Source organism: Sphaeramia orbicularis, chromosome 11 (assembly GCF_902148855.1).
Source record: "Sphaeramia orbicularis chromosome 11, fSphaOr1.1, whole genome shotgun sequence".
Taxonomy (NCBI): domain Eukaryota; kingdom Metazoa; phylum Chordata; class Actinopteri; order Kurtiformes; family Apogonidae; genus Sphaeramia; species Sphaeramia orbicularis.
In genome coordinates this window covers 19,682,919-19,703,462 of record NC_043967.1, presented here as the reverse complement: position 1 = coordinate 19,703,462, position 20,544 = coordinate 19,682,919, and the positions used below count along the sequence as shown (strand labels likewise).

At 38.4% G+C, this 20,544-nt stretch overlaps 1 protein-coding gene across 3 annotated transcripts in view; it reads left to right on the top strand.

Moving 5' to 3' along the window:
• The first annotated feature begins 6,347 nt into the window (after positions 1–6,347).
• The window catches only part of septin7a (septin 7a), a 44,685-nt gene continuing 30,488 nt past the window's right edge, over positions 6,348–20,544 (top strand). The window contains exons 1-3 of one of the 3 annotated variants that reach the window (XM_030147541.1): positions 6,348–6,479; positions 7,305–7,306; positions 13,635–13,737. In XM_030147541.1, coding sequence (XP_030003401.1) covers positions 6,425–6,479; positions 7,305–7,306; positions 13,635–13,737 — 160 coding nt within the window. In that variant the 5' untranslated portion in view covers positions 6,348–6,424. Of the gene's footprint in view, positions 6,482–7,304; positions 7,307–13,634; positions 13,738–20,544 lie in introns of all 3 variants that reach the window. The other 2 variants (XM_030147539.1, XM_030147540.1) reach the window with 2 other exon arrangements.

Below are 20,544 nucleotides of genomic sequence, written 5' to 3'. Positions count from 1 at the left end.
TAACTATGTTTTCATGATTATATTTCATATTTAGTTCAGACCATGCAAACACCCTTGTTTGGCTGAAGCAGTACCATTAGAAAATATATTTTATGTGTTTTACATTCAGGGTCTTTTACTGATTTACACTTTGTAAAGTCATTGTAAACTAAATCTCCATTCTGAAGTTGGCTGTTGGTGATTAAAATATATCACTACTGATGCTGGTTAATAGCATGAGGAATGAATGGTGGTGAAACAGGCTCTATAAATAGCCACAGCTTTTCTGTATGTAACAGCTCTTCTGAGCTTGTTAGAAAACATCACTCATTGGACACAATCAGTGTAATTGCACTTCTTTGTTGCCATTCTTATCCAGACTGGTGGCTGACTGTGAAAATCAGGCTCATGCATCACCACCAGTTCCACAAAGGCTGAGATTTTCTGTTAAAAATAGGAAACACTCTGATAGAAAGAATTTCATGCTGCTAAGTTTAAATGTGTTGTAACTCAAATAGTTGCTCGATATTTATTGTAAATATGTGTCTGCACGCGTCTTTCTGTGCTGTACATATGCTAGTGTGTATCAAACTATAACCAGTATATGCATGAAGTTGTGTAACTTTGTTTACATGTGTTTATAGATTTATGTTTTATGTTGATATGAATATTTCTTATTTTTCTGTCTGCATCACATCGAAATGCACATCTTTAATGCCTATGACAAAGACAATGAAGACAAAGACAACATTGCTGGTGGGTATTCCTTTGTTTTCCAGCTTTGTGATGTTGAACAGACAGTTTACTGATTTGAAACAGCTATCTTGTTTCAGAAAATAATACGGAAAGAAGAAAATAAGGTTAGATCAGAATAAAGTAGAGTAGAGTAGAGTAGAGTAGAGTAGAGTAGAGTAGAGTAGAGTTATGAACAAAGGGGAAAACTTTGACAACATACATATAAGTATGATCCCATACTTCTCAGTCAATCTAATTACAACCTGGTCTACATTGTAATCACGTCTTTGGTCTGGATTCATCCACTAAATTTCATTAACATCACAAAGGATGTTTTTCTTGGCTAGTCGACATGGGACATATGCCCAGGTATGTCTAATCCAGCCTTGGATGGCGGCCTGCTCTATGGAAATAACGTCCAGTCTTGTTTAGAGCTTTCTGGCATTAACTCTCCATCACCATGCTAAAAAAAATCTCCTATTGCGTTGAGGAATGAGGGATATGGAGATATGTGAATGTGGGGTGGTTGGATGATAATGGGACCACCTTGGTTCCCTCTGATGTCTTTTGACCTTAGCACAGGTATGACCCATTGTTTCAGAGTTCATGCAAACAAATGTTCCTTTTTACATGTATATATGAGTGATCGGTGCATCACAAATATGCATTTACATTTTACATTTATGCGTTTGGCAGACGCTTTTTTCCTAAGCGACTTACAAGGGGAAGATTAACAATTAAACTATCTCTCTCTCTCTCTCTCTCTCTCTCTCTCTCTCTCTCTCTCTCTCTCTCTCTCTCTCTCTCTCTCTCTCTTAACCACAGTGGACCAAAGTGCTGTACAGAAGCATAAATAAAACTAAAATAGAAGAATAAAGTACAAGAATAGATTAAGGACATTAAACACTGTACAATTAAAACTTTTAAAACAAGTGGTGCCAGGCACAACAAACCCCAACCCTCGCACGTATTATACCTTATTTTGGTATCAATCCAGCTGATGTCATCATGTCTATACGTGTGCTTATATCAGCATATCAATTGCCTAAATATATGTGCCAAGTTTAGGTAAATTGAAACAAAATTGATCCTTTTATAGACATTTGAAATTTCACCCATTATAAGAAAATGGAAAAAAAAAAAAAAAAAGATTTAAAAAATTCATAAAAAATTTTTAACTTTGACCAACTTTTCCCAAAATGTAATGACATCTATTCTGGGTCACTGGAAATCTATGAACCCAATTATAAGAATGAATTCAACCAACAATTTCGCTGCTACAGACATTTGAAATTTCACCCATTTTAAGTAAATGGGGAAAAAAAGGATTTTAAAAATTCATAAAAAATTGGAACTGTTCCCAAAATGTAATGAGATCTATTCTGGGTCACTGGCAGTCTATAAGCCCAATATGGTATGAATTCAACCAATACTTTTGCTGCTAGAGTGTTAGCAAACAAACAAACAAACAAACCAAACCAAAAACAATACCCCTTGCCGCCCCTTTGGGGGCGGGGTAATAAATAAAGTGGCTTTGTGTTACATGAATGCATTGTTTTGGCCGTATGTGTTTTGTCAGTCAATATGCAGAGTAGTATGTGATTCATTTTGCTGCCTTTTCATAAAGTGCAAAAAAGTTTTACACATTGAAATGTTATCATATGCATAGTGTTGTAGGTTAGCAGAAAACGGCGCATCATTCGAAAAACGAGGCACCGTAACTGTATAAGCTTTCTGAAGGGAACTGGAAACTGTAATTAACATTTCAGCATTTCACTCATATGAGATTATTTCTTTGAAACTGCACTTACACTTTCATCAGTCATGTGTATTGGTTCAAATCTACCAGATAAATACTAAGGCTGCAGAATATGGTGGAAAAAGTAACAGATTCAATAAGATAATGGTAGCATGAGTTGACTTCCTGGGTCATTTTTTTAATTATAGGTCACTTTATCATAAGCAAATGCATAAAATAGAGGTTGTCACATTTACACACGCACATTTTATTTGATTGAACTTGAGCCTTTTTATACTGTATATGTATTTGCCAGGCAAACATTCTAAGTGTGATTGTGATTTTGTGAGTGTAATTCGATTAATTGTATGCAGCTCAAATTAAGCAGTTGAATGTTGATAACTGTGGCCTACCGGGGGTGTCTTAAAAGGCTTTTAATTGTAATCTGAAAAAAGTGCTAGATAGATAAAATGATTCTTATTATTATGCCCCACAGCACTGACCAATCAGTCGGAATGACTAATGCAGTGACATAGGCCTGATCCCTCACCTGCTTCCCACCACGGCACAGGCAGCCCATTAATTACCTCTGCCAAGGAAATTATGCTTTCATTAGTGTTGCTTGTTTGTCTCTTGGCAGGATTATGCAACAGCTACTGCACCAGTTTTCATGACACTTAGTGGAAAGGTGTGGCATGGGCCAAGGATGAACCCACTACATTTTCAAGCGGGATCATAAAAAATGGCCACAGCTAGTATTTTTCATAGAGTATGCTGAATTGTCAACTCAAAATCTTGTGTTCTATCATGGAAATACCCTCCTGACACCCAGCAATGCATTTTTGTCCTCTGCAGTGAACAAGAGTTTCACAGCTTTACTTGAAAAAAAAAAAAAAAAAGATAATGTAGTCATAAAAAAAAGATTAAAAAAAAAAAAAAAAAAAGATGCTGTCCACTGCAAATGACATTCCAAAAAAAAAAAAAAAAGAAATTATCAGAAAAAACTGTTGCATCATGCTGTTTCAAATCAAGGCAATTATTTAATGTAATAAATAAAGAAATACATAAATAAAGAAATAAATAAATAACCCTTACTGCATATCTCATGAGGATATGTTCTATTTAATGTTTTGACTCTAAAATACTTACTATCTTTGATAAATTGATATAGGATTAAGGTAATGCAGTAGTTCTTCCCTTTATGCTGCATTTAATAACTACTACAATATGATCAAGTGGTTTCAATTATTTGATATAAGTCAGAAATTTATTAGTAGCTTTGAGTGTTGCAATGATTTAATTTCTCTCTCAGTATCTGCTAAATATTACATCTAAGTCTTTGCTTGTTGTTATCTGATTTCTTTTACATCTTCCCTCCCTCAAATTAATCGGAGATACATTTTTCAAATGGAGAATGAAGGTCTTAATGCAGGCGTATTCTTTAATAACAAAAAATAGTCTGTGTGGCCTCCATAAAAAAAAAAAAATGAAGTCCCGCGTGTGTCTCTTCAGATTGCCTATATTAAAATGTTGTGTAAAGTGAGAGGACTGTTGAGCTATTACAGGCCTCCAGCTTCCCTTGGTCTGCTTTGGGAGGAAGAGCCCACTTTCTTATCCTTCCTAATGAGCTGCCGCTGAAGATGACAGGCAGCTCTTCCACCGGCACGAATCATTATTCTCTCATACATACCGACTACACTGCATGCCTGTGTACCTCATGCATGAGCGCATATGCACACCCGCTCCCAGAACCCCCTGCTACAAAGGGACAGTAAATAGATACAGTTCATAAAAATGAGCACTGAGCAAACCCACACTGTGCTGGCAAAAGGGGACCATTGATTACTGCTGAACAGAGACAAACAGTGATGAAAAACAGAGGGTAGCAGCTATTTGTTTCAACATTCCGCCTCCTGCTAAATAATACACTACAAACAATGCACAAATCATTTGCATACGTTGACTGATTTGCATAGTGTGCATATCAGCGCGCCAGGCGGTTATGTGAGAGCCTATATCACAGCCAATGAGATCCTAAACATTTGAGCAAGAAAATTACCTCCCTGCTGATGAAATCAAGACTGTGTGTGGATGCTGAATAATAATTCCATTTCCTTAGTTTGAAATGAGATTTGTGAAAAAGACTATTTGAGTTACAGATGGCCTTTCTTTTCTGAGCAGCCATATATTCTCCCATCAGGCATTTAATCTCACACTGCTTGTATTAAATCCATTTTTCTGTACATTAATTGTACTCATTTATCAGTTACAGGAAAGACTATGAGATTAGTGCTTTCAGTCTTAAACCACAAAATGAGTCAGGCTCATGCGTGCCTTATTGTATTACCCACACTGACACCTTGTGTGAGCATTTTGTCATAACTCAGGCAGTGAAGGCCAAACAGTAATGCAGAATCATGGCAATGTAATATTACCATTTAACTGTCATGACACAGGCAAATTTTTTATGATTGTTTGGGGACCAGGCCATCTGTAAAAGATCTTTTAAGTCTGTCTTTAACAAATTACTCAAGCATACCTAGCATAGAATTGGGAATGTCTATTTTTAATGATAATTTGCTGTAAGTGTATTATGTGAAAATGACATGAACAAAATAGAGGCAAACATTTTCAAAGTGTTGCAAGCTATAAAGCCATGTAATTAATTCATTGCCTTTCTCAGACGACAGCTTAATCAATTGTACACATATTACCACATATTAACACAGACACACAGGTGGCTCATGGGAAGGTTTGTGTATGTCATCTGCCAGCTTTATATAATGTGATGTGACACGCTCACTCTCCTCTTCGTCACAGTCCATTTCATTTGATTTCACAGGCAGAAGCTGCCGTGTACGCTCTGGTATATGCTGCTGCTGCTGCTGTTGCTGCTGCTGAAGCTCAGTGCATTGATTTTACTGCTGCCTTGCGTAGGATGGCTTGTGTCTGCTATGCTCTTTGATAGTTTTTTTTTTTTTCTCAAAACCCTGTGCAGCACTGCGTTCATCTACTCTTTCTTCTTTCCTTTTCATGGTTTGTGGAATTTATTGCATTCCATAAGTACAATCATGCAATCTGAGCCCCAGCAGTTTCAAGCCTCCATGTGGTGAGGTATCAAATATCTGTCTGTCAGTCAGCACATAACACTTAAGCTTAAACTGAAACTGAAAGGTCTTTACAAGTAGGTGGTGGATTGACAGATTGATTGCTGAGAGCAAGAACAAAAAAAATATGGTCACCAAAGGACAAAATGTACTCAAGTTGTTGATCTCTGATACCAGCAAAGACACTTTTGCAACATTTTGGTGCATATTGAGATACATCCGAAAGTGCAGTTAATTCCTGTCAGCCTTAATGATTCTGTGCGTATAATGTTGAGAATCTGAGCCTGAGATTGCAATTAAATGAGAAATTCAAGATGTTGTTCAACAACAGGGTAGAAAAAAAATGTATCAAGTGGAAACACCCTCTAGATGGCACTGTTGACTGTCCCAAGAGACAGGAGTTCACTGTTTTCATTGAGGGTTAGGTTTTTGCATTTATGTGTCCTAATGTCATATGCAGACAGTGATAGTCTTTATTTTTTATACACAGTGCTGATTATTATTATTATTATTATTATTATTATTATCATTATTATTATTATTATTATTATTATTATTATTATTATTATTATTGTTGTTGTTGTTGTTGTTGTTGTTGTTGTTTATTGTACAGCATTAGTAGAAATAGTATTATAGGACTTTTTTTTTGCAGTTTCCAGTTGGGAGTAGTTTAACTGATTCGCAAATCTCGCGATGACTCCGGGCTGATATTCTCCATAGAAAACGTACGCAATTTACGCAATCTGCTGTGACGTTCTCGCGTCAATCACATGCCATTACGCCCAATAATTTGCGTATCCCTCTAGGTACTACTACTACTACTACTGCTACTTCACAGAGTTGAGTACTGAGTTTGTGAGAGGGAATGTCAAGCGGAGAAAGATTGCTTAGTGAAGCGGACGGGAACGGCGGCATAATGGGTGAGTTTGTTTAGGAGTTTTAAACATTCCTCTTCTCTTTCGTGGGTAGAGTTGACCCGAGTCTGGGTTAACTTTTGAAATAGTTTGCTTTTATGTAACGAACAGTCAGTATGTTAGCCAAACCAAACCTTTCTGACATAAAGTGTTCACCCGCTTTGGGATAGTCATTTAGTGTTAAACGTTAGCTAGCTTAGCCTGGTAACTATTCATACAGGGGATTTCTAGGGCAAAACCTGATACATTTGTCTCCCTGTCTTAAACTTCGTATAGTTACACACCTCGGAAACTGTTGAGGTCTTCCGGTAGATTCGGTGTTTAACCTAAGCACGTATTTTTGTACTAGTTAACCTGTACGCTGTTTGCTACCGCCCACCAATGCTGTGTAATGTAAAAACTTCCACCGACAGAAGTTCATGTGAATTAGCTTATATTACGGTGTTTTCCGTGTAGTATCTCTCTATATGTGTCGTTTTTCTATACCGAATTGAAAAAGGGTATCTTATTGAGGGCCCACAAGGTTTACATTAAAAATCCACTGTCGTTTTAAGTGCGAGTTTTTAATTCTAACTCTAATACGATTGGAAACTTGAATGAAGTTTGGTTTGGCACTTTAGTTTTTACGAATTTTACTCGGACATTGCTTGGTATTCCATCAGTTTTTGTCTGATTATTAACTACAAATTAAATGTGAGCTTTATGCAAGGGTAGTTAAACAATTGAAAAGAGAAAGGCGTTGTTTTTATTATATATGTACCTAATAATAAACGAAAATGTGTCCTTACAGATGGAGAAGCAGGTCAGTTTGTATTTGTGTACTAGTGAAAGCTGTAAACTTGTTTGCCAAGTCATAGACAGTGACTGCACCTTTACTTTGTTTAGCCAAAACACGCTTAACATCATATTTGTTCCTTTTTAACTCTGTGTTGATTGACAGACTAACTCTCCTACTACTTACTTATGTAATAACCAGAGATCAAATTCCCATGCATTTGACTCTAAGCAATGGCTTATTAAATATCCAGGGATCATGTTGTGGTAATATAGTTTGTGGTATCTTGCAGCCTGAGCCAAGTGACCTGTTGTTTCTTTCTGCTGTTTGCATAGTGGCAATGACATCGCACAGATGGGCAGGTCAGGCATTCAGCCAGACAGACAGAGCAAGTCAGATGGTATGGCACTGAAATACCAGGGGGAAGTCTGTGATGACCGCGCCATGTCTGATCTCACTTTGTTCAGGTGTTGCTGAATGTAGCACAGCCACAGGATGTGTGACATATTGGCCTACCTCAGCATTGTCTCTTCCAGGGAAATAATACATCTGCAGTCACACCACAGGCTTGACTTAAATTGCTCTCAAGTTGACTGTGATGGTTAATGGGCACATGCAGAGACAGTGTCACATCTATTTTGCACATTTGCAATCTTTCATCTGTTCAGTGCTGTCAGTTTTAGTTCAGTGTGAATATTTATACAAGCTCTAAGTTACATTCAGCCACAGGAAACTGTATGGAGATAACATTGGTCAGTTAATCAATGGTGGTACTATGCTTTCACTGACAGTAGGTTCCAAATTTTTCTTGCTAAAATTGAGTAAAACAGGGAGGTAATGCCATAATATATGCACTGGGAAGTCTGGGATTGCCAGTTCTATTTATGTTATATCATAAAGCATTTCTCAGTTTTTCTCCCAGGAACAAACATTAAAACTGGATTCCACACATAACAGACACATTTGTATAAAAAAACATTGTGGATCTATGTACCACAGATCCACATTAGTTAATTGTGGGTGTGTGATAAAATGTGATCCCCATGTGGTCACATATGGAAGTATCTAACTTAAAGCCCTTTTAAATATTTATGGTTTTGCTGGTGGTTTTCTATAAATTAGTAAATTACTTAAAGTGCATTTGGCCAAGTGTGAACATGTTTTCCTGCTGTACAATTGTACCACCTGAAGAACAAACATGTGGTTAAATAGCCATGAAATTACAGAACGATCAAAAGGACAGAATGGAACTGAACATCACAGCATCACAGTGCATTGTCTGACAATTTAGTGGCCTTTAAAATGCGGTATCACAGTCAAAAATGTTAGTGGCTACACATGGCTAGTTATACTTCCCAGTGTTGGCCCATTATGCTTCCAAATCATTCCCCTCCAGACACAGTCACAGTGATGTTCTCATGTACATACTTGTTTATGTTAAAATATCTCTTCTACATGGTTTCTCTTCAATTTACTTTTCGTTGAGCAACAGGAAGAGTTGCTGAACATCAGTGGTATGATTTAGCAGCATGTGAGTGACATGCAGCAGGATAACATTATCATGTTGTCTTGGTAGGAAGAGGAAGATGTGGGCTGTTGTAGTGAAGTGGAATTAATAAATCATTATTCTTATTACCAAATATCCATTATTTGCTAAGATTAAAAAAAAAAAAAAAAGTATCTTTTATATTAGATATGAGTGACCAGCCACTTGTAAATTTTATGCAACAACTGACTAGTGATCAGCAGTGAATGTTGTTAATAAGATTGTATTTATGCTGGGAAGTGATGTGTGTCAGTGTAAACCAACAGAAAACCAATAGAGCATCAGCAGCATAGCAGTTGCATATGACTGACAGTTCATATATACCAGTAAAGCAAGAGTGGCATACTGTCATCTGAGCTACTTTTCATTCTTAGGATTGCATGTTCATGATGTTGACATGTTGAACAGCAACATCTATGAATGTAATGAATGAAATTTTACTGATGGAATGAATGTACTACATGCAAGATTCCAAAGCTGCTAAGTCACCATGAAGCAGATGGTTCCAAAAGAGAGCATTTAGATGGCTTTCAGATGCAATGTGAGCAGAGTCCAAGTCATATCAGCAGAGAACTGTGGAAGAATAACAGTCTCGGATCATTTTTGAAATATCTGGGCTGTGCTGAGGTCGTGGGAAGGGGTTGGACATTTCATATTTGTGAAGGCATTCGTATCCTCTCTGCTGTTGAATTCATACTGAGTGTGCAGAGCCCTGCCTCTGGCTGGTTGAACCTTCTTGTAACCCTAGCTTCCTGGAGGCTCACCACATTGTTTCCGGTAGTTTAGCAAACAGCAAAGTGCATCATGCATTTTTCACTTCATGGTTCTTACTGTCTCTTGTCTTTCCTGCACTGATTTCTGTTTTGTTTTTTTGTTTTTTTATAATGCTCCACAAGTGTAGGTGAAGACACTGATGTTTGCTTTCTTTGTGTTAAATGTAAAACATGCAGCACTTAAAAATAAGCCTTACTTACATACATTCAACAGCTCCACTTTTTGCTTTTGTCAGCAGCTGAAACTGATGTGTGTTGAAGTTTGGCTGAGAAAAGACAATTTGGCTGTGTCTACGTGACTCCTCTCCTGTCAGGAAGCCACAAAGCTTCAGAACAAAGCAGTGATGCTTTTCATGTGACGTGTGAAACTGTGACCTTTATCACAGACATGTCATTTCCAGTGTTATTCTGGCCAAAAGTTCAGCTGAACTGTCCGGCTCTTGGTTGTGAGGTGTAATATGATGGTGAAGTTTTGCTTGTGTTTGCAGCCGTTAGTACGTAGTTTCAGTCTGAATGGTTGACTGCTCTGCTGTTCATCAACCGTCTGCGGCACAGGAAGTAGTGGGGAGAGGGCCTATGGATGGAAACCAGTAGTCTGTCAAAATGTGTGTGTACAGTTACAGTGGGACCAATACGATGAATGTAGGACGCATCATCATCTTAAGCACTCAGATTAAGTTGGTGACAGCTCCTATAAACACACAGGAAATAACTGCTCGATGATAATGTGCAGTTACTGTACTGTAGGTCTGGATCACTTGTAGTACTGTGATGTGCTGTGGTTTAACAATGGTGGGAGGGTTTTTTCCAAATTTCAAGCCTTCTCACACGTTCCCTCTCGTGCAATGTGACTGATACTCATCTTTTTCTGTGCATTCTTAAAATCTGAGTTTCAGTTACAGTTTGCTCATCTGGCCAGAAGATTATATGACGATCTTTGAGGTAGAATTATGTCCCATGATCTGAATCACTATTTTCTTTCTTATAAAATATAAGTAACATAAAAGCCGAACTGTAACTAATCTTCTGTTAGTTTTCTATAGTTGGAGGATGTTCAGGTGGTTTCTTATCTGAGCAAAAACGCTGCCTTTTTTATAATTTTGGACTGACGTTGTTACATTATTGACAGAATGAGACAAAGTAAACACTAGTCTAGATTTTCCTGTATGTACAGCTACAGCTTTTACACCAATTACCGAGACAATGGTGGCATTATTTGCCCTCCTAGAGTTTTATAATGACTCAAAAAATGTCTTTACACTGGCACAACTGTTAAGCATCTGTGTAAATCAGACTCACTGCATCCCAGAGTTCAGAATGCAGATCCACCACTGACAGACTTATGGTAATTCTTTGTAATTATTTCTGAAGCAGCAGAAAAACAACACGTTCCCAAAGCTCTGTCAGTTAACACAGACTACAACTGAACACTTTATGGAAATATGTTGAAGCGTTGCTATGAATGGACTGAAATAACTAAAAGTCAGCAATTTTTGTATTTCATTTGTTTGCAATAATGGGTCACGTTGGGCTATTTTTAAAACAGAGCATCATTATTATGTCTTATAACATGACTATGGGGAGCTTTGAGTTAAACTGTAAAATGTCTGGTTGTAATCACCGATTTGGAGGAGTTCAGCAGAAGACTCAGAATATTTCTATCCAGAAGAGACCAGAAGAGATAAATCTAGTTTGTTCTGCTCTAGTATCTCTTTAGCATTGTGTAACGGATATATTACTCAGTTTGTTTCCACCCTGTGAAACAGATGAGATGATGCGTGTATCTCCCCTTAATGTTGTATTGGGTAATATGAATACTATATTTCTTGTAATTTTCGCAGAGACGATTGATAGTTGTAATGATAACACATTTTAACATTAATTACCAGATTTCTGCCCAAGCCAGACAACTTCTTTTATGGCTGTTAAAATATTTGGGGAAACCCTCTCCGTTGGACCTTTTCATGTCTTTTAACTGCCAAATGGAGACCAATGAAATAGTCAAACCTGTTCTCCAGATATGTTCCAAGCTACATCTGTGTTTTATGCTCTTTGGAAAAGGAGACTTAGGCTTTTTCTAGATGGTTCCACTGTGCCTATTGTAACTTGCCAAGCTATATAATTTCCTGTCTTTATATGTATTAGAAAGAAAAAATAGAAGAATTATTAATGTGGATTTCCTCTTTTTTTTTTTTCTGGTTTTGCACCTCCTCGTGGACCTGCTGACTCTGCTGCTGCCTTCACCATGTTATGCTTTCTTTACTACCATGATGACCCGTCCACTCTTCATCCCAGCTGTAAGTACTGTCCCTAAATCTCTTTAGTCTGCTGTTGTTCATGTGCCTCTGGGCCTCATAGTGTGCACTAAAACTGACTCATATGGCGGAAAATCTCATTTCCACTGCACACCACAGTCACAACAACAACTCTGTCATTTCTATCACCATATTTAAGCCACTGTAAACATCTTTAATTTTTAATTCAATTAGATTTATTGATATTAAATTTGGTTATACTCAATTGGATTTCTGTTTTGTTATTTCTGCGTTACACAAGTTTAAAACTTGTGATAGTCTAATAAACAGGATCAGTCTCTCCATTTATGCAGAGAAGTTGGTACATACATCTTATCAAACACAAAATGAAGACAAAAATAAGTATGACATTTTAAAACATCTAGTTTGAAAAGCTTTTATGGTTTGATCAGTGTTTTAGTTTTTTTTTTTTTTTACTCACAAAATGGTGGTTAGCCCTACCACAGTTATTACATAAGCACTGTATCACAAATATTTCAAATTACTGTAATAAAATGTATTCCTTTAAAGATTATTGTGATAATCATCTGCATTTACCTGCATAAAAACAGTTGGGTGAAACTACTACAAGTACGCATTTTATCATTATTTTCGCATTGTTTACCATCATTTGTGCTCTTTTAATGATAAAATCTCACTGCATCTAATTCTTCTTCTGCTGTGACTTCAATAAAGAACTAGTACCACAAACGCGAATAATCCTCAAAATTAGCTATGTGTCAATAAGTAGCTCTTCCATTTCAAAAGGTATATCATTAAACTCTTGTGAGGCTCATACTTCAGTAATGGAATGAACTTAACAGAACAGATAGTATAGTGAATCTCAAATATGTACCTGACAATTAATTGCCAGCTTATTTTTTGAATTGAACTCCATCCCCAAAATGTGAAAAAGTAGTACCGCATACACTAAGAAAACCCCATGTGATCAATACCACAGGTGTAAATACATTGGACACGCTTCAAATGGCAAAAGACTCAAACATCCTGTTTCTATGCCCACGTGTGCTTCAGTCATCTGCTGGTTTTCCATTGATTTTTATTTATTTATTTATTTATTTTTACACAGTACAGAGGTGGCATAGATGCATACAAAGCCAGTTGATAGAGTGTAGTATTGATTGTGGGATTGAGTGAAGTGAAGTGAAGCTACATCTAATCAAATGACTTACAGACATAAAGACAGGAGCAGAAAGCAGAAAATAAGGATAAGTGGAGTTCCTAGTGGATTGGAAATCTGTCACTGTTCATTATTATAACAACTATCATTCTTTGAATTCATTCACTGAGTTCCTTTGGCCAAAAGGAACAGACTTAAAGGACACTACAGTGGTCAGAGTGAAATGAGAATAATTTACTGAGCAATTCTATCAGTATGTGGCTGATGAGCTGATTGGGTACTTTTTAGTGAGTTTCAATCATTTTTAAAATTCTGTTTTGTTTAATAGTTCCAGACGTGCATATTTTGAGGTAGAAAGATCACTCTGGATGTTTTGTAATGGTAGCTCAACAAATCCTCCTCACCTTTCTTCGTTGGTATTCACTGCTGTACTACTAAACGAGCATTTGCTGAAATGGGAAAAATATGCAGAAAAAACTAGGAAGGAAACCTTTGTGAAGACTGCATTAATGACTAAATGTTTATGAAATCTGATATATCAAGTTATTCACCTTGCTACAATCTCTTCTTTTCTATTGCAGTCTTATTTCTTTAAGAGAGAAGTTTCAACCATGTTTATTTTTGGTTCACAGCAACAGAAGAACCTGGAGGGCTACGTGGGCTTCGCAAATCTTCCCAACCAAGTTTACAGAAAATCTGTGAAACGGGGTTTTGAGTTCACACTCATGGTTGTGGGTGAGTAATTGTCTTTTACGCCTTTCCACAGCCTTCCAGGCATTCATCTTAGGAAACAACAAACTCTGAGAGCTTAACACTGTTGTATCTTTGGTGGAAGTCTTCGAAGATGTTGACACATATACAGCATACACTGTGTCTGTTATAACTTGTAGCTACTGTACATGTTTCTACCTTGTGCAGTGTTGAATTTCATACAAACAGCATGGCTGAAAGCGTTAGCAGCTGGCTGCCCGAACCCATTAGAGATGGTTTTGGTTAAGGAGGATAAGTTGCACGTAAAAGAGGACTCCGGGAAACCATATTTAAAACAAATGTTAGCCATTCAGCAGTTCGAGCAGCCCACTTGCTTGTGCATGTGTGTGTTTGCGCTTGTGTGTCTTTGGCTTTTGTGGTGGGAGGAGGTTTCCTGTCATTCCATTCAAGCAGCCAAGTTGAAGCCTGAGCAGCTGATTCAGGGGGAGGCGCACCCATACAACCCCCCCCTTCCTTTTCTCTGCTGCATGGCGTCTCCATGTACCTGAGCAGGAAGCAGCACTGAATGCCTGAATGATGTCATATCCTGTCCCCTGGGTTCATGGTTTTCAGAACCTACCTGCATGTGGGGCTGCAGAGCCCATCTCCATGGCGATTACAGCACCCTCCTACTCCCCTCTGGCTTAATTCACGCTCTGGACTTTCCCCCTGCTGTGTACTCACAGGAAAGAGGCTGTTATGTGGCAATTTAATGTGCAGCATGTAATTAGAGTAGCAGGGTAATTGGCAAAATCAGGCTTCTGTCATGCTGGAGTCGAAGCATCAGATAGTGTGTGCTTTTCCTTCATTTCTGGGGGGTGGGAGAGTTACAAAACACACTGACATACTGGCATCCCACTGGTTATGGAAGTTATACGCATGCATGTATATTCCAATATTAAACAGTGATGAGGAAAGGGAATTTCTTCTACAAAACCAGTTCTATCCCATTATTCAGTCTCACAAACGGCTATAAGGGGAGAACATGCAAACTCCACCACTGTGCCAAACATGACAACATGACAGTGTAAGATGAATAATATGCTGAAAGCTGGAAGGAATTATTGTTTTTTTATTTAGTTTTTCGTGTGAGAAAAAAAAAAACATTGTTTTTTTTAAATGGGTCATGAAGGAATGCATGATATCAAACATTATTCACAAAATCATTGTTTACCAAATGTCCCATATTGTACAAAATTATTGCAGTCTTATCTCATAATGTAGGAAAACAGAAACAGGTGAATGTATGTGCTGTTTTATTTAGTTTTTAGGGCATGTTACATTTGTTTTATACAAGAAATACATCACTGTGGCTCAAGCCCTTAGAAATGTACAGGATCAGCTCAGTTTTGGAAAGAATTCCCAAAATGCTAGATCTTCAGTGATTTTTAGTATTTCCCTTTTTTCATCTTCTACTACGTAATGTTTTGATGTATGTCCTACAAAAGCTTTCCAAGATAAGATAGCCATCTGTAGTCACATCTACTATCTTACTGTGGCCACTGTTTCTTGTTGAAACAAACTGGAAATATGATCGGCAATACTTGCTTAGCTCAGTAACAAATGCACTGGATTTGTTTGCCTTTTTCACAATAAAAGCTACACCAGTGGAAACTGAATACAGGTCTCAGTGAGCAATAAACACTGTGACTGATATCAGCAAGATCAAATTACACCTGTATTCCAGGATTACACACAAGTTCATGTATCATTTCCTTTAAACCCTTGTTGTGTTTTTTATTTGATTTCCCAGGGGAATGATTTGGATTTATTACAGTAAAAGCTGCAGAATCCAGTTTTATTTTCGAACTGCTCCAGAGCTTGACGGTGTAAGGCATGTGGTGGAGGAAACCCTGTTTTTAAGTGGCGTTTTTTCTCCCCCTGTACTAAAGTATGCATTAGTCTAGGTGTGAATGCAGTGGGGGGGGGGTTTGCTGTTGTTGGCGGACAAGTGAAAGTGGGCCAGAACCATTGGTCGGTAAAGTCAATATTTGGTAGTGATTTACACATCGGCAGGAACTGACCTTGATGTTAGCTACTGCAGTCGTAGCTCTTTGTGTTTGGTGCTGGTTTACAGAGAGCTGAATGAGCTCTGTCGAATCCTTTTTGGAAAGAATGCCCACACATAAACAAGAGGGGCTTTTAGGAGAAGCAGACGAAATCTGACACAGACGGGTAGAGGGAAATTGATGGCTTTGCCAACAGATATATATGTAACACTTTTGTCATGCTCTAGACTTGTTAAACTTTTACTGTCTCCTTTGCCTTTTGGGGGAAAGTCCCATTCATAAACACAGAGTCTCAGAGAGAAGATGACTGCTTTCAGATGATAATGTTGAATGTGCAAAATTTCCCTTTCGTAAACAAACAGACCAGTTTTTGTGTCACCTGCACATTAATAGCCCAGTGTCTTGGATGCTCCGTCGAATGAATTAACCCAGTGCAGTCTCCCACTTTCAAACCAAACTTTTCCTGCTTCCCCTCCACCAGCCTCTCACATGCAGTGGGAAGTACCTTTGAATAAACCCCCACGGTTTACACAGCTGCTGGAAATTTCCTTTAAAGGAAGTGAGCTGGCTGCTAAGCGAGCCGAGCAGCGGGCCCGCCGAGCCTCAGCTTGGTGGGCCGGCTCAGTGAGAGTGGCCCTCCTCTGGTGCTGCAACAGGGATGCTCTACCACAGCTGCAATGAATGCTGTTTTATTCACTAGTGTTCAGCTAACCTGGTCTGGTGTTTCTCAGAAAAACGAGATGCCAAAATATAATCCATCCATTAGTCAAATATGTAATTCACCAACTCGACTGGCTGAACTTACTGCTGTTTTGGACACTCTTCTGATTTGGAAAATTATTCTTAACACAGAATCCATAAATTAAAACACAATGTTGTCGGTTCAAGCATCAGACAAACATCAAATGATAATCGTACCATAGGCTGCAAAGTTTAGCCAGTTCTAAATGACCTAACTCCAGTCCCAACTGTAATGGAAATATGAAGAAGTATGATGGAAAAAGAGGGTAGAGCTGAACGATACACACCCTGTTTCCTCACCTCTGCCTCTAGACATTTCAGACTCTCAGCCCCAGTCCTGAATGTCAGTGAGTTTGTTTCCAAAACCTCTCCTAACCCAGACTGGTCCACCACTTTATTTTCTACTGATTTGGCGCTTTAAGGTTTGACCCAAAGACGGAGATTAGATTCATCGGCTGTGTTGTGTTGTCTGCTTCCTCATCTTCCGTAGATATTCATTGGGGAAGTGGATTCATGATTAACTCTGGTTTTGTTATGATGAAGTAGTAGCACGTGCTAGTACCAAGGTTATAATAGTTTTGGATTTTTAATTATAGTTTAGTTTTAATTAGTTTTGACTTTTTTTTCTCTTATTCAGTTAGTTTTAATTAGTTTTTAGAGCAGGTTTGTTTGTTTTTATTAGTTATCGTTTTTTTTCTGAATGCTTAGTTTTAGTTTAGTTTAGTTTAGTTTTAGTATTAGTTTTAGTTATTTCATATATTTTAACTTCCTCATCATCCTATTCAAAGAAATTAGTGAGGCGCGGATATGGGTTACCCTGGACACTTTATTTGGGGGTCGGGTTAGGGCGGCTCATGGACTGAGCAGAGACACAATGTACTGTACAATGTATAAATTCCCTATAGCAGGTTGAGGGGGGGTGCAATCCATACACAACGTCACTTACGTGAAACAATGCGAAGATGTGCAAAGCATGAGAGGAGATGCACAAAGCAGCCAGCAGTTAAAGCAGATAGAAACATATATAACCAGCTAACCAGCAGTTAAAGCAGATAGAAACATATATAAACCAGCTAACCAGCAGTTAAAGCAGATAGAAACATATATAAACCAGCTAACCAGCAGTTAAAGCAGATAGAAACATATATAAACCAGCTAACCAGCAGTTAAAGCAGATAGAAACATATATAAACCAGCTAACCAGCAGTTAAAGCAGATAGGAACATATTATAAACCAGCTAACCAGCAGTTAAAGCAGATAGGAACATATTATAAACCAGCTAACCAGCAATTAAAGCAGATAGGAACCTATTATAAACCAGCTAACCAGCAGTTAAAGCAGACAGAAACATATATAAACCACTTATAAACATATATAACCCAGTTCCTCAGCAGTAAACCACACCTTAGCAGATATCTCATCTCTTAATCATCTCCAGTTCCATTATTAGCCAACTTTGCTTCAGTTCAGTTTAGCTAGCTGTAGCTAGTAACATCAAACGTTTTTTAACATTCTAACAGGTTCCATACCTCTGTAATTGGATTAGTTTTCATCCTCCTCTTTTCTCCTCTTCTAAACTGTGCAGTTCAGGGCTTGAAAGGCCTTTTCATGGTGATAAACTCTCCAGTTTTAACCTGGATGCTAGTCCTGTTTGACTCTGTCCTTTAGCTCTGCTCTGTCTCTGTCACTCACGCGCACACACACGGTACGCCAAAAAAAAAAAAAAAAAAAAAAACCCCGACCCATGTATCACTACAGTAAACCCCAGACAGGACTGTGCTGCTGTGTCCCAGCTTTAGTCTGTATGTTCCAGGTAGAGTGGGGACCAGAAGACCACTGGAAACCACCAGTGACCAGACATGACAGACTGTGAAGTGTCGTATGGTGTCACCAGCTCAAACTGCTGGAGCCAAATAAATTAATTTCATATCAATCCGACATTGACAAAGACGAAAACGAAGGGAATTTTATCCATAATTTTTATATGTTTTAGTTAGTTTTGTAAGCTCACGATACAGTTTCAGTTAGTTATCGTTTTTTTCTTTTAATTAGAGTTTTTATTTATTTCAGTTAACGAAAATGTTTTTTCAATTTTAGTTTTCGTCATTTCGTTCGTTTTCGTTAACGATAATAACCTTGGCTAGTACCATATTATACTGATTTGTATCTGAAGGCTGACTGTATAAGAAGGATATTCTTAAGAAACAACATTTGTTGCTTAGTTATTTGGCATATTGTTTAATTTGCTTCTCAAAGTTATTCTAAAATTTCTTGCAGTTCAACAAACAAGAATTATTTCTACTGATATTTCACTGCTGGAAAGTAGTGTGCTATTAGTCAAATTTATAGCAGCTATAGATGATCTGAGTTTTATTCTGGGTGGTGCTGTCACTGTTTATTTGGCCAGTAGCAGATGCTGATAATGAACTATTCATTCTCCATTTTGTGTCAAAGAATTGCATATTATATGATACATTATAATAAACAAGTGTTTGAAAGTCTATCAGCCCTTTCAGCATCACTAGTTTTGAATGAATTTAATAAAACACAACAGATAAACATCTGCTCATGCCATCAGTTAATGTCCAGGGAGAAGTAGCACTGGAACACAACCAACACAATGGAGAACCAACCCAAATGTTATATGAAAAGCCACCATGTCCTCACATTCACTATACGCTCATGACATTACTGAGGTTAGCTGAGGGGAAAGCATTGGTCAATGTGAAAAAGGAACCAAAAAGACACCGAAGATGTGACGGATTTTATCTCAGTTAGTTAGTATGGTTCCTTTGGCATGCTTTTTTTATGTAATGGACTGTGTTAACGTACAACAGCTTTAACTCATGTCTTTGGCTCCATGTTTGCAGTGGAAATACTAGGACCATCAACGCAAACTCCAGTGTGACATGTGTTACTGATCTCGAGCGTATCCATCCAGTGTATGCTTACAGCATCTTAAGTGTCTGACTACTATATGCTATTTTTCCATATTTTGTGGTTCAGTTACTCATACCACTGAACAATTTGAGCCAGTGTTAAGATGTGGGTAAAGGGTCAAACATCATGTATGGGGTTAGCAGACCCAGAGCAACAGGGGTGCTGATATGTAACATCCAGTCAAGAGCAATTATCATGAGGTCAGATCTCCTCAGCTAACGTTGGTTACATTAGCTTCGAAAACAAACCACCACAGCTCTAACCAACTATGATCAGCATCCTCTTCACCACCACCACTTCTCAATTGGATGTGTAACCAGAGCTCAGTCTCTTCTCTTTCCTGAAACTGGGGCCAGATCTGGACCTGGATCACCATCTCACTGGGTCTCCTCTGTCCTGCTGTTCTCATCAGCTTCTCTAATTCAAGCTGACATTTTTATCACATGCGTTTCACCCACAGTTTGCACAAAACCACATCTTCCCCCCTGGTACCCATCAGCCTTCGGTGAATAAGCGATCTCCATTCCCTGTCGGCCTTGAAAGTACTGTTTACAGCAGTCTCACATGTTTCATCACGGGCCGACTATAACAGCTGAAACGTTTCTGTTGATTGCAAGATAAATGCCGCTCTGCCCTCTTGGAAAATATTTATGACTTTGAGAGTGTGCCGAGTGAAGGATCCTTTTGTGATGTTTTCTTCATCTCGTACCCCACCCTCCCCCCTCCTCCTGGTTCACTGGGCGTTGAGTGGCTGGGTAACTGGCAGCAGCGGCCCTTGTTTGGCCACGGCCAGTCGGCCATTTGTAAAGGTCAGGAGAAGCTCTTTGGCTCTGATGCCAGGCCGCCGTGTGACCGCCTCTTCTCTCACACTGAGGCTTTTGTGGATGAGCTTTGCAGTGGCCTCCATTCACCTCAATCTTCACAGGCACACTGCTGATGGGATTGAGTTACTCCTGTGCTCTGTAAAGAACAAAAAGCTGCACATATACTGACCAAAATGAGGCCCTCGGCACCCTCATTGGTTAACAATCCATTGAGTGGGCATGGAAACAGCAACGTAGGGTCATTTACGTGTTTCCTGTAGAGCACCTGAAGGTTACA